The sequence below is a fragment of the Chroicocephalus ridibundus genome, chromosome 1, assembly GCF_963924245.1.
Source record: "Chroicocephalus ridibundus chromosome 1, bChrRid1.1, whole genome shotgun sequence".
NCBI lineage: Eukaryota > Metazoa > Chordata > Aves > Charadriiformes > Laridae > Chroicocephalus > Chroicocephalus ridibundus.
This window is the reverse complement of record NC_086284.1, coordinates 82,300,041-82,313,590: the sequence shown is the minus strand read 5'-3', so window position 1 is coordinate 82,313,590 and position 13,550 is coordinate 82,300,041. Positions and strand designations below refer to the sequence as shown.

The following is a 13,550-nucleotide window of genomic DNA, read 5'->3' as shown; positions in this document are numbered from 1 at the left end:
GGGCAACATCACACTGTGGATTCTTTCCATTAGATTTCTGCGCTTTTCAGGAGTCTGCAATGCCGTCCACCCCAAATGTCCTCACGGATGGTATTTTCTGCAGGGACTCAACACCTCTTCCAGTCCAGGCAGGACACGGTGGCTCTAAGGACTGCAGAAAGTCTCAAAAACCCTTCTAAGGGTGTGACCTTTCTGTCTTGCTCTTGAAAATATTCAGAGTTTTTCAGGGACTGCAGCACAGCGTGTAGGGACACGACGCTCACTTGACACCACAGACTTTTCAGAAGCCTAGTGAGATAATTCTGAGTTTCGGAGCTGCAGAATGGCAGCGCTCTGCAACTAAATCCTGTCTCAACGTTATGCATTTCTTACTGTGCTGAATTAGTCTAGCGTAGGATGAGGATGCCAACTTTGTCCCAGTATTTAATGGGAAGGATTTGGAAAAAGATGAGCAGAATCTTTTCCTCATCTTCATATTGACATAGAGAGTAATGATTTACACGGTGGAGTCAAGGCTGTTTCTGTGAAGGTAGAAGATGTTAGACCTTGCAGCAGGAAAAGAGGATATAGCTGCTTTCCTGTGGTTATTAGGTTTTGTGTTGTTTTGGTTTTGTGAATATATTCAAAAGGAAATAGAAAATATCTCTAAGGAAGCAAAGATCTTCCTTCCTGTTGGGAAAGGAGTCAGCAAGGATGATAAATTCCTCGCCAAGTCATTTCTTCACTTAAGAGACTTCAAAGCTTTAAAAATTACTTTTTGGACCATGGAGCTTAGATATGAAATTGCACGTGCTCTTAATGGGTGAAGCTGATCTTTCCCTTGATGGGAAATGATAATAGAAGGATGGCAGGGAAATAAGGGGTTTTGAATGAGATGCTGCAATATTGCATCTTCCCAGGATAGCTCTAACGAATACCCTTCTATTGAATCGCACGCTGACAGAAGCAAGAAAGCAAGAGTTTAGGGCTGCTCAGTGCTTGCAGTGATAGTTGTCAAATAGTTTACAGGCTAAGTAAATATTTGTAGGATAAATAAAGGAAAACTAAACTGCAGTGTGAGTTTGGCAGTCATGCATTTTCCTGAAACATGTCTGGAAAGGATGTGATTTAAAATAGGCCCATGGCATATAGTATTTACTGAAGCAGCGGGTAAAGTGAGAGTTTGTATCTAGCGCTACCTGTGACAGCCCTGGCCCCACCGCAGCAGCCTCCTCAGCTCTCACCTTTATTTTGGGAACCTGTTACCAAGGCTGCTGGTGGCTCCTGCTCTTGTGAGAGCTGAACAAACGTATTTGTCCCGCTGCTTTCAACTCGTACAGCTCCAGGGAATTGATTGTACATTAATACTGTGCAAATTTCAGACCACGAACTGAGAGAAGTGGCATGAAAGGGCACTACTTTCTGTTTTTTGAGTATTTGATGAGTTAGTCAATCCCATCACCTCTGGGATGGCTGGGTCCCTTCCGTGATGTCTCTGATGTGCTTGGTGCCACGTATATACATGTAAGTAACCCACCGTAACTGTATCTGCTGTTACATCACTGATAAGTTTGCTTCACTAGTAATAACTTTATTGCAACCTGTAGTATTTTATATATGTCTACTTCATTGCTACTATTATTGGGTGCTGCCATAACTGATAGTTGCTATAATTAATTGCTGCTATATTATTGATTGTTGCTATATTATTGCGTGCGGATAATACTTTGTAATAGCTTGATACACATATAGATCTTTGCTCTCTTAACCATAGGTATAGTTGCTAGTGGTGATTTGTGTGTGGCGATCTGTAATGAAGTAAAGAAAATTCAAGGATAAAGCCTCAGTGCCCTCGTGTGTAACAAAATCCTACGAAGCCACGGTCACGACCCTTTAGGTCATGACACCATGTTACAACTGAAGTCACCAACGCCAGCTCTCAAGGGCAGGATGCAAAACGGGCAGAAAAGAATAAGGAACAACACGCACAGAATTCTCTAATATCAAAATATAGCAATTTATTCAAGACACTGAATATGATCTGTTGATTCTCTCCTTAAAACAAATGAGCTACAATACACAAGGTGAATTTGAAGAAAGTGTGGGTGGGGGAGAAACAAAATAAGGGTAGATGTTGTTTCAACAGAACCTGGGAAATGCTGAAATGAGAACCAAGTCTGGCTGCAAGTCTGACACAGACAATAAAAACTGCAGAAGCCAGAATTCAGAATTTCAGTGAGTGGCTGAAAGAACATTTCTGCAATTGACAAAGAACCACATCTTTTAAAAAGGCAAAAGGAGGAAAAAAAGGAGGAAAAATTAAAAAGGGAAAAAGAAAAAAGAAACCCAAAAACAAAGCAGACCCTTACATTTGACAAAGTGCACTTCACTTGGCTCTAAAATTAGCTATTTTTTTCTTTTTTTTTTAAACAAATTAAAAGGAAATTTCTAAGATGTAGCATGGGGTTAATGTGTGTATAACCCTGTAAGTCAGGCCCTTTAGTGCCCCATAAGGGACCCAGTGTTTTCTACATAAAAGATTCAGTATCCTTCTAACCCACAGAGTCCAGTGGTATTTCAGAACTGTCTTTTTTTCACTTCAAGGCCAGTTCCAGGCAGCCAGCAATGATAAAAATCCAGTAAACCTCTCCGTGGTTTCACAACCCTGTTTGCTCGCTTGGGTTTTTCGATTTCTCTTCTGTTGCAAAGAACTGTGACCAAAATTATCAAAAAGCATTGTATGAGAAAACTGCTGAAGTCCACAGGCCTCTCGCTCCACGCCGTTCTGTCGCAGGGGAGCCGCAGAAAGGCAGCGCTGGCCGGGGGAGGAAAGCGAGAGCTCCCACCAGGGCGGTTCTGCAGGTCTTGGCCGAGACGTCCAGGTTGAACTCCGGCCTGGAAAAGCCTCTCTCTCCCCACTGCCCGTCTCCTGAGGCAACCAGTCTGCTAGGCTGGGATTAACCTTTGCAACTACATCTGCCTTCCCCAATAGCTGCCCTCGTCTTAGCTGAAAACTCTCTACTACAGTATCTTTGAGGATTTTCCAGTCTTCAGGGTCTTGGGGAGGGGAAGAAGGGTGAATTTTTTAGCTTTTCACATATGCTGCTTTCAAATCTGACCGTCTGTATAAAAAACTCTCTGGATCAGCGCTCTCTCTCACGCATAGGCTTTGCAAACCAGCTGATTTTCAAATTTGGTTTCTCTTGGCTTCTCACCTGCGTGTAGGTAAGGCAGAGGTAAGGTGGTGTCCTGACAACTTAAAAAAAGGAAAAAGGAGAAAGAAACAGGCATTGCGGGCACTGCCGAGTTATCTACAGTAGCTGCGCAGCCAGCCAGCCATGTGGCGTCGCTGAACTCGGGCTGAGCAACCTCATCTCTTTGAATCCTGAGCTCTGGCCTATCCAGGTGTCACTCAAGGGACAGAGGTACGGCCAGGGCCCCATCCGCGCCGCCTGCAGACACGGAGCTTCTGTGTGTTATTCTCAGAAACGCCACCCAAAAGCAGCTTAGGAAGTTAACCGTGTACACGCAATGATTGCAATCCAATCATCGACCCAACCGTGCTTTATAAAACCCCATTAAAGCTTTGTATTCAAATTCAAGTCTCTCATCAAACAAGTACTTTTTTTTTTTTTTTTAAAGCAGTGACTTTAAATTAGTAGGCACACGTGGTCATTATAAACCAGTGCAAAACTGCCAGGTGATCACCTACAGCCCATACTCTTGGAGCAGAAAACTGACCCCAACACATAAATGCACTTAACACCGAAAATAGGCCTTGACACCTTCCAGTGTCCTATTTTTTGATATAAACGAGCCTCACTGTCATTAATAATCAAAATCCACATAACTGCTTTCATCTCTGGACTAAGTAATCCTTTTAGCAGTTATTTCTTTTAATTCTTTTCCCCTTTCCAAATGTGTATCTAAGAAATGCAGCTGAAGCTGGCAGTGGCTGGCTCCACTGGAAGGACTAAGACACTGTGCAGATGCAAGCATAAAGAGAGGAAAACACAGGAGAAAAAACGAGGTACGATGCCATGATGATGCCATGATGCCTGGCAGGTCCCGCACCACCAGTAGGGCTCTGGTTTTGGTTTTGCTCAGATCAAATCACCACTTCAGCAGCTGCTGTCAAATCAAAGGGAAGATCCTGTTTTACAGAAATAGCGACATTGGGCAGGAAGGTACTACATGATGTTAAGGGGGTTCGCCGCTTGTTTGGTTTTCTCTCTCCTACAAATCCTAGCCCAGCCTGTGGGCTAGGGAGGACACCTGTTTGACTCAGCCAGTTCTCAGGATTTCTTTAAATAACGGCTGCCACCACCCCAAGGTTGCCTTACAGTTTACAGCACTTTCAGTAAACCCTGCCTGCGCATCCTTTGCATCCATCATTTGCTCTTAGAGTAATGTTGTCTTCAGTAGCGTCCCTGCAGATGCGTAGTTTGCAGAGGAAATCATGTCCAAAGTGGAGAGGTGGTGCGTTAGAAGTCTTTATTGTCATTCTTCCAATCGTTTCACCCACTGTAACTTTGTGGTATATATGTTGAGACATAATTTATATATCCTTTTTCACATCCTCACCTAATGGAGAGTTCTACGTGGTCTTCCGAGCACCGCAGTGAGGACACCCACAAGGCTAAACCTGTCTGGGCAGACCCAGAGCTTTCCTTGTAGCATGCAGAATGCAGACGGCTGAGGGAGACAGGAGCACCACAGACTGCCCGATGCAGTGGAAGAGCTGCCTCCAGGTGTGTGCTGACCATGGATGGAGAGCAGCTTGGCAAGGGTCCGTTCTTCAACAATGACAGATGCAGCCAACAGATCTTGGTCCAAGTGGTCCCATTAAGTCTCTGGAAGAGAAACAGCTGAGTGGATTGGGTAATGGAGGACAGCACTGCTCAGCATGGCCATGGGCAACCAAACCCACGTTCTGTATGACATTTGAGCTACTGCTAGAGGAAAGAAGATAAACAATCGTTTTCCCCTGGTTACGAAGGACAAACGAAAGTATGGACTCAAGAAAATGAATGCTGTATTTATAGTCTCAAATTTACGAATCCCTTTTAATACACGTGCATCGCCAAACAGCCTCAAAAATGAAATGAGACTGTATAAATGGCCGGCTGCTGGAAGAGGACTCTTAGTAAATGACTGGTATTTGTTGTATCAAATGGCATTTTTTTCTTACAACACTTTCTCAGAGAGAAGAGAAAAAGGATACTGCACCTTTCATGCTCCTTGGACTCTGTGTCATTCTTTTTGCTTGAATTACACAACTGGTCTACATTTGGTGGCCATTTTAGGCTTTTAAAACTGTTTAACATAAAAAATATTTTTTTTCCAAAAATACACTGGGTTCTTTCTGTTAAAAGTCATCTTTCTCCTGTAAAAATCTTCCCCAGCACTGCATTCTTATATAAAGCACTTATTACACAATTTGCTGAAAGTGCCCTTGAGACGCTAAGATCTGAAGCATGGAGGATTTTTTTTTCTTTTAAACGGAGAGAAAGAAAGGAAAAGGAAGAGAGAGAAGAGAGGAGAAGCAGTCTGTCAAAAATTTTCATTGTCATGTCCACCTGGCTGCATCTACTATGGGCATACAGGGAAAAAAGAAAAAAAAAAGGGCAAGAAGAAAGAGGAGAAAAACAAGGAAGGAGAAGTTGGGAGCGGAAGGGAGAAATAAAAGGAAAACAAAGGTTTCATCCTAAGCCTGGGATCCTCCAGGCTGTAATATTCCAGCTGATAGAAAAACCACTGAACAAAAAAAGTAGTCTAGAAAATAGAAAGTGTTGTGATTACAAAGTTGAGCATTTCATCAGTACAAACTGGTCTTTGAACGTCCTTTGGGAGAGCAACTGTAGTGTCCAAATTGGAAGGAAAAAATACAACACCGCATGGAGGAGGATTTTTTTTCCCTTTTGGTTTATCACAGCATTTTTCTTTTTTTTTTTATTAATTTTTTTTGGCACAGCTTTTTTTTCCCAGCCATCAGAGCAAGTTCTCAGACGCAAACCAAACAGTGCAATGCCTAGCTGGTGGCTTCATGCTTCCAAGGCTGAATGTTCCAGGTGGAAACCATTCCCTCCCCCTCTGAAGTGACTGTGTTTTTACTCCTTGATGAAGGTTACGGACAAAATACTAGACACCTGTGGCCAGGGAGAGTTGGTTTCACGGTACACTCTAACTTTGTTCAAGTTCGTACAGTTCTGGAGCTGTTAAGAATAGTTTTGAAGAGTGCTTCTCCCCACACATTCACTGCTGGTCCATTTGAAATTTCTTCTAAAACGTTTCACTTTTACTTCCGCAGATCTAGAACACAAACCTGGAGAGAAAAGACTCGGCATTAAGAACCATTTCTGAAGGTGATGTGGAAGCCCTATTCATATACGGCTCCGTACACAGGCCGCCCAGCCAGCTGTACGTTATACTCCCCGGCATCAGATCAGCCTGTCTCAACTACCTGTTTACATGCGCACAAGCAAGGGAGCAACCCGACGTGGGAGGAAACCCAAGTCAAAGCCGTACATTTAAAATTTAGCTGGGCTAAATTTAATTTATCCAATTTATCCAATAAATCCAATTTAATTGGATTACAAACAAACATTTTGGTGGCACATCCCAGATAAGACTATGGGCTCTATTTAGTTGTCTGAATACAGTGTCCAGCTCCACTTCTGAAATATATCCAAAATAGATGCACAGGCCCACTAGGCACGACACAGGACCTAGCGCGGACACGTGCCCATTTGGAGCAGCAGCTGGAAGCCAGGCACGGCACCATCTCAAATGCACAACTAAGCTCAAGCAACCGAATCATGTCGTAGGTGTACCCTTTGTTAAAACTAGTTAAAAAATACCACTCTAAAGTAGTTATGCCAGCCACCATGTAGAAAAGTCATTTTAAAAAGCTGTAGAACGCAGTCATAATGATGACTAGACATTATGTGACATAATTGATGACTGGAGGGCGGCTAATGTGACGCCCATCTACAAGAAGGGTCGGAAGGAGGATCCGGGGAACCACAGGCCTGTCAGCCTGACCAGGTACCAGGAAAGATCATGGAGAGGATCATCTTGAGTGAGCTCTCACGGCAAGCGCAGGGCAGCCAAGGGATCAGGGCCAGCCAGCATGGGTTTAGGAAAGGGAGGTCCCGCTTAACCAACCTGATCTCTTTCTATGACCATGTGACCCGCCTTCTGGACGCAGGGAAGGCTGTGGGCGTTGTCTATCTGGACTTTGGTAAGGCCTTTGACACTGTCCCCCACAGCATTCTCCTGGAGAAGCTGGCGAATCATGGCATAGACAAGTGTACTCTTCGCTGGGTTAAAAACTGGCTGGATGGCCGTGCCCAGAGAGTTGTGATTAATGGGGTGAAATCCTCTTGGCAGCCGGTCACCAGTGGTGTCCCTCAGGGCTCAGTTTTGGGGCCGGTTTTGTTTAATATCTTTATCAATGATCTGGATGAGGGGATTGAGTGGACCCTCAGTAAGTTTGCAGATGGCACCAAACTAGGTGGGAGTGTTGATCTGCTTGAGGGTAGGAAGGCTCTACAGAGGGACCTGGACAGGCTGGATCGATGGGCCAAGGCCAACTGTATGAGGTTTAATAAGGCCAAGTGCCGGGTCCTGCATTTCGGTCACAACAACCCCAAGCAACGCTACAGGCTTGGGGAAGAGTGGCTGGAAAGCTGCCCAGCAGAAAAGGACCTGGGGGTGCTGGTGGACGGCCAGCTTAACATGAGCCAGCAGTGTGCCCAGGTGGCCAAGAAGGCCAACAGCATCCTGGCTTGTATCAGGAATAGCGTGGCCAGCAGGAGTAGGGAAGTCATCGTGCCTCTGTACTCGGCACTGGTGAGGCCTCACCTCGAGTACTGAGTTCAGTTCTGGGCCCCTCTGTACAAGAGGGACAGTGAAGTGCTGGAGCGTGTCCAGAGGAGAGCTACCAGGCTGGTGAGGGGTCTGGAGACCAGGTCATATGAGGAGAGGCTGAGGGAGCTGGGCATGTTTAGCTTGGAGAAGAGGAGGCTGAGGGGAGACCTCATTGTCCTCTACAACTACCTGAAAGGCGGTTGGAGAGAGGTGGGTGTTGGCCTCTTCTCCCAGGTGAATAATGACAGGACCAGAGGAAATGGTCTGAAGCTGTGGCAGGGGAGGTTTAGATTAGATATTAGGGAGAATTACTTTACTGAAAGAGTGGTCAGGCACTGGAACAGCCTGCCCAGGGAGGTGGTTGAGTCACCATCCCTAGAGATGTTTAAGAAACATCTAGATGTGGCACTTGAGGGCATGCTCTAGTGGCAGAGATTGTAGGTTGTTTGGTTGGACTCGATGATCTCAAAGGTCCCTTCCAACCATGAAGATTCTATGATTCTATAACATCTGTGTGTCCTTCACAAGCTGATCATGCTACAATTGCAATTATTTTGAAGCAACATTAACGGTAAAAATAGTAATGAATAATCATGGTCTCTCCAGCAATATTTCTCCTTTACCATGCGATGAAATCTTGGGGCATTGTGCTGAAAACTTCCTCTTTTAGAACTATTCAACGGTAAACTTCTGTGGGATAAAACTTAGAAAGCCCCAGGACAACTGTTTATTAGTGAGTTGGTTGCTGTGACCTTCATTAAAAATTTGCAGACGAGTTAAATAATGATAGAAATAACACTACTGCTGTTATCAAATAGGTATTTAAAAGGCATTCCCATCTTTAGTAACATTCACCTATTCCACAAGCATACTTCATTTCCAATAGGAACACCACCTCCTAGTATTCAAAACCTTCCAAAGCAGGAGCATTTAAAATATACTCCATATACTTATTTCTGTCTTGAGCTGTCTCCCCTTCAGCTCTGCCCAGAGAAGGCAGTACGGCACGTATGGTTTTTTGTTGACAGTCTCCAGAAGAGTAATCTCCACTCGACATTTACAATGTGTAAAGCTCCTTACCGATCCGTCTGATGCGCTTGCTCCCACTTTGTCTCCTCTAGCATTCCAGCAGACTTCAAAGATGCCCCCGGTGCCTCGGTAGCTATGTACTAGAGTTCCACTCTACAAAGCAAAACAGCATACAAATATTTGATACAGAAGTTCCCCTTCTTTTCCTTTGTCACATGGCACTACATTAAAAAGAAGAGAGTGGTGGCAAGGGGGGGTCTATTCGCATCACCCAACTATGGTCAACTCCATAAGGTAAATGAATGAGAAACGGGCTCCTCCAGAAAGCAATCTACAAGAGGACTCTCGGACATCTGTTTTTGTCCTGGGGAGTTACGCTGAGGTGGTCTTTTCTAAAGTTTGCTGTTAATTCAGGCTGTGAATATCCAGAATAAATCTATTTCCATGCATGCTAGTGTTTTAGCATACAATGAAGCCTGAGCAGAAATGTTCTGGACAGTCACCTCACTTCACCTGAGTGACTCAACTGTTATGCTGGGATTTGTACCAGCCAATACAATCAGCTTCACCTTGGTTGGCAGGTCATATGCTAGAGGTACATACATTTTCCATTTAAGCTTTTCCTATTAATGTGTCATTTAAAACAGATGTGCTTCACATGAAGCAAAACAGTACCTGAGTATTCCATATATGGACACATTTGTCAAAGGACCCACTGGCTAGATATTTTCCGTCAGGACTAAAAGCTACACTGTAGACAGGCTCTTGATGTTTTGTTAACGTATGGATGCAGACTCCTCGGTCAACGTCCCACAGCCGAACAGTGGAATCAAACGACGCACTGCAAGAAGCATTCAATCACAAGCATGTCTTAATTTGAGTGTTAATCGATTTCTGGTTTGATAATGTAAAGGTTTTAAGAGAATAACACAAGGTTTTTTCCTTGGCTAAGCAAGAAATAATGCTCCGAACAGAAAAGCTAAAATTCACTATAGCCCTGACAAGAACTGTATCTACCAAACTGAGTTCTTGTATGTGGAGCCTTTGAGTTTATCTCAGCAGCATCCTGCTGTACACAGGATCAGATCACTAGCTAGCCCTAGAAACACCAAGCTCCTGTTTTTTGAGATTCTACCTGATATTATTCAGGAAGGTAAAACACACAGTCATTAATAGGGTAAATGGTTCCAGAGAAATCTTATTCCTAATGGATTTGCATTATTTAATGAATTAGCATTCTGTAATTCTCTAGAACTGCGATTCTTTTCACTTTGTTTCCATCATGTTTTTTGTTACAATCCGTCTAAATCCCAAACTGTGGTCTTAGAAAAAGGCAAGGGAAATAACTGGTATTAAAAATAGTATCAAAAGAATAACTCCAAGAAAGGAAAGTTCTTCTTCCCTTTCCACTTCCAGACTAAGGACTAAAATAAATAAAACAGCTTTGATAAAACTCCTCCCCAAACTGAATACACCATGAACTGACTTGATAACCCCATGGTACTACCATCACTTGGCATTCTACAAGTAAACTTATTTTCTAAATGCAAAGAAGAATTTTGAACAGATTTTCAAGTGGAATTTCAAAGATTACCCAAGCTTTTGTCTGTTAGTTAACAGGGCTATAAAAATTGCCAGTATCTGCCCAGGTGAGTTGCATGACCCTGGCTAGAGCACATTACAACCAGCTGAGTGGGCTGCCATCTATCTCATTAAATACTTTCATTCATAACAAGCGGATGTCAGATGTGAAGCTGCAATGCCGAATTTACAATCCTTTTATCAATGCAGCTGAAAAGTTAAATATCATATGACTCTGTTTTCCTTCTTTTTCTGCTTCCTTTTTCAAATATGATTCCTCTCCCTTTGTATCCATGCCCCTTATTTACAAACACAGATACTTTTTTTACTGGAACTGTCTGCAGGAAGACTAACGGCAAGGTGACAGTAGAGTTACATGTTAGAAAGATGATCCTTCTTCTCAGAAGGCAATAGAAAGAGGTATGTTTTTTACCTTGCTAACATGATGTTGGAGTTTGGGTTGCTGGTGCCTGGTCCTGTAGGACTCCATTTGATAGTATAAATCTCTTTGCTGTGAGCCTGAAGATCATGTACACAGGTATCTTGCTTCATACTCCAAATCTAAGTCAAAGTAATTATGAAGGGGAAAAATAGCAACATTACTAATCTCTTCTCAGCTGAATTCACTTCTATGTTATTCTTAACCTTTACTTAAGATCTCGACACGCATGCATACATATAAACATAATTTAGTTTATTAATGCAGCAGTTTGGCACCTACAGTGCACACACGTTAGAATAACCCTATTAGGGGAAAGAGCTACACATTTAATAGTATTTATTCAATAGATAAGAAGAACTAAATAGTTGCTGTACTGCCCATGGCCTGAAACTGTATTTTCATACAGAAACTTAAGTTACTCCATTTAGAGAAATTTAACTTTGTCACCCATTGCAATAGCTGTCATTTAAAGAATGAAAATAAAGTTTCAATAACTGTTTAGAACCTAATAATTTTCTCTTATGCCAGTCAAGAGCCTCATCAAATTTTCCTTCCGCTCCTCACTCCATTTGTTTTCCTGATGCTTTTAACAGCACAGACAATGGAACAAGATCAGCTACTTATGCACTGTTACATGGCCAAATACTTCAGAATGAGACAAAGAATATGCTCAACATAGATGACAGGTAATTTACTAGACCTTTTCTTCAGCTAACTGAGAAAACAAGATGAAGCTAATTCACAGCAGGGAAAATAACACAAATTTAGTCAGTCAGTTTCAGAGAGATACCAAAAATGTAGCAATGATTTAACTCACTTGTTATAAGTCTGCACTTATGATGTTGGAAATGATGTGCTCTTATGCCAAATTTTCATCAGCATACCCGAATCTGGTTTTGGAAATGTTACACAAAGCTTAGCCATGTTCTACAGCTAACAGGCAACATTTTCCAAGAAGTTGTAGGAAAATATCAAGAACTCCAAAAAAAGAGGGGAAAAAAAAAAAAGAAGCCAGAGAGGACTGATCTCCAAAGGAAAAAGAATAATAATTGCCTGAAAAGGATTTGCAGTCTCCACCACTGAAAATTTTTAAAAACAGACAAGGCCGCAGATAGCGAAACGTTACCTCTTGTGTCAAGTTCAGTGGTCAGAAATTTGAACTGACACCAACAACACGAAGCCAGAGGGTTTTTTAAAACACAGCACGCAACTGGGTACCAGAAAAATGTGCTACCACTGGGTCACGATGTTTAAGCAAAGCAGTACTGGTTCCTATAATGCTGCTTTGTGGCAGCATAACAGACAAAGTGCTCTCTTTCAGTGTCTTCTACCCCTATTTTCTGTAAATTTTCAGTCTGTGAACAGTTTGAAATAATACATTTAGAATCCAGAGGGATGAAAAACTGAGTGGGTATGTGGCAAAGACAGAGGAGAACTGAGCAGAACTCAGGCTACCTACGAAGAGGAAACATTCATAAAGCTGATGTTCACTTAGCTCTTAACTACAAGATTTGCTGCTCTCAGTTTCAGGTCTTATACATAGGCTGTGCGCACGCTAGAAACATCTCTTACTTTAGCTGTGTCAATCAGCAATGGAAAGAGGTATGAGCCTTAATTAATTAACACAACTATACTATAAGAAACCTGTATTACTGGTGCAATTCTATCCATGAAACCAAATCTTTACTGGGATGTTTGCTTTGCTCAAAGAACCAGTATAAATCAAAAGCTCAGCACGAGGGCTTTGCTGTTCTAACATACAGTTATTTCTATGTGGACATAGCCTTCATTCAGTGTGGCTGAGAAAGAAGAATAAGAGGGAGAGGAGTTTGGGCTGTTGGAATGGGTCCAGAGGAAGGTCACGAAAATGATCAGAGAGCTGGAGCATCTCTCCTCTGAGGACAGTCTGAGAGAGTCGGGGTTGTTCAGCCTGGAGAAGAGAAGGCTCCAAGGAGACCTTTTTGCGGCTTTTCATTACTTAAAGGGGGTTTATAAGAAAGATGGGGACAGACTTTTTAGCAGGATCTGTTGCGATAGGAAGAGGGGAATGGCTTTAAACTAAAAGAGGGAAGATTTAGACACTGGCCCAGGTTGCCCAGAGAGGTGGCAGATGCCCCATCCCTGGAAACATTCAAGGTCAGGTTGGATGAGGCTCTGAGCAACCTGATCTAGTTGAAGAAGTCCCTGCTTATTGCAGCGGGGGTGGACTAGGTGACCTTTAAAGGTTCCTTCCAACCAAAACTAATCTATGATTCTACGACTCTAACTTCAGGCACCTAACAGAGGTACGTACGTCGGCAGCACAGCTGCCTTAGGCTTCCTATACAGCGAAGAGATAAAGATAGGGATCTTCAGAGAGCAATTCAGATTTTTTTGTGGGCTCTGAATTTATATGTCGTGTCCCATTGCTTAGTCCAAGGCTATTAAAAAAAATAAAAACCAAATGGCTCCAATGAAATTATTTTCAGAAAAAAGACTCCAAAGGGAAAGAAAACTATTTTTATATTCTTTCCAAAGCGTAACCGATAGACTCCTTCTAAGCATAGGGATTATGCTTCTGTTGACAGGCAAGCAGATGTATATACATACACATATTTAAACTAGGACTATTCTGTGACAGTGACATATCAGTCACTTAACGCTTATT

At 42.7% G+C, this 13,550-nt stretch overlaps 1 protein-coding gene across 5 annotated transcripts in view; it reads right to left on the bottom strand.

The window, feature by feature from the left end:
- Nucleotides 1-3,972: 3,972 nt before the first annotated feature.
- Nucleotides 3,973-13,550, bottom strand: part of TBL1X (transducin beta like 1 X-linked) — a 203,623-nt gene continuing 194,045 nt past the window's right edge. For all 5 annotated transcript variants that reach the window (XM_063341306.1, XM_063341312.1, XM_063341320.1 and 2 more), the window contains 4 exons: nt 10,895-11,022; nt 9,556-9,721; nt 8,932-9,033; nt 3,973-6,304 (listed from right to left, as the gene is read on the bottom strand). In XM_063341306.1, the coding sequence (XP_063197376.1) occupies nt 6,278-6,304; nt 8,932-9,033; nt 9,556-9,721; nt 10,895-11,022 (423 nt within the window). In that variant the 3' untranslated portion in view covers nt 3,973-6,277. The remainder of the gene's footprint in view (nt 6,305-8,931; nt 9,034-9,555; nt 9,722-10,894; nt 11,023-13,550) is intronic.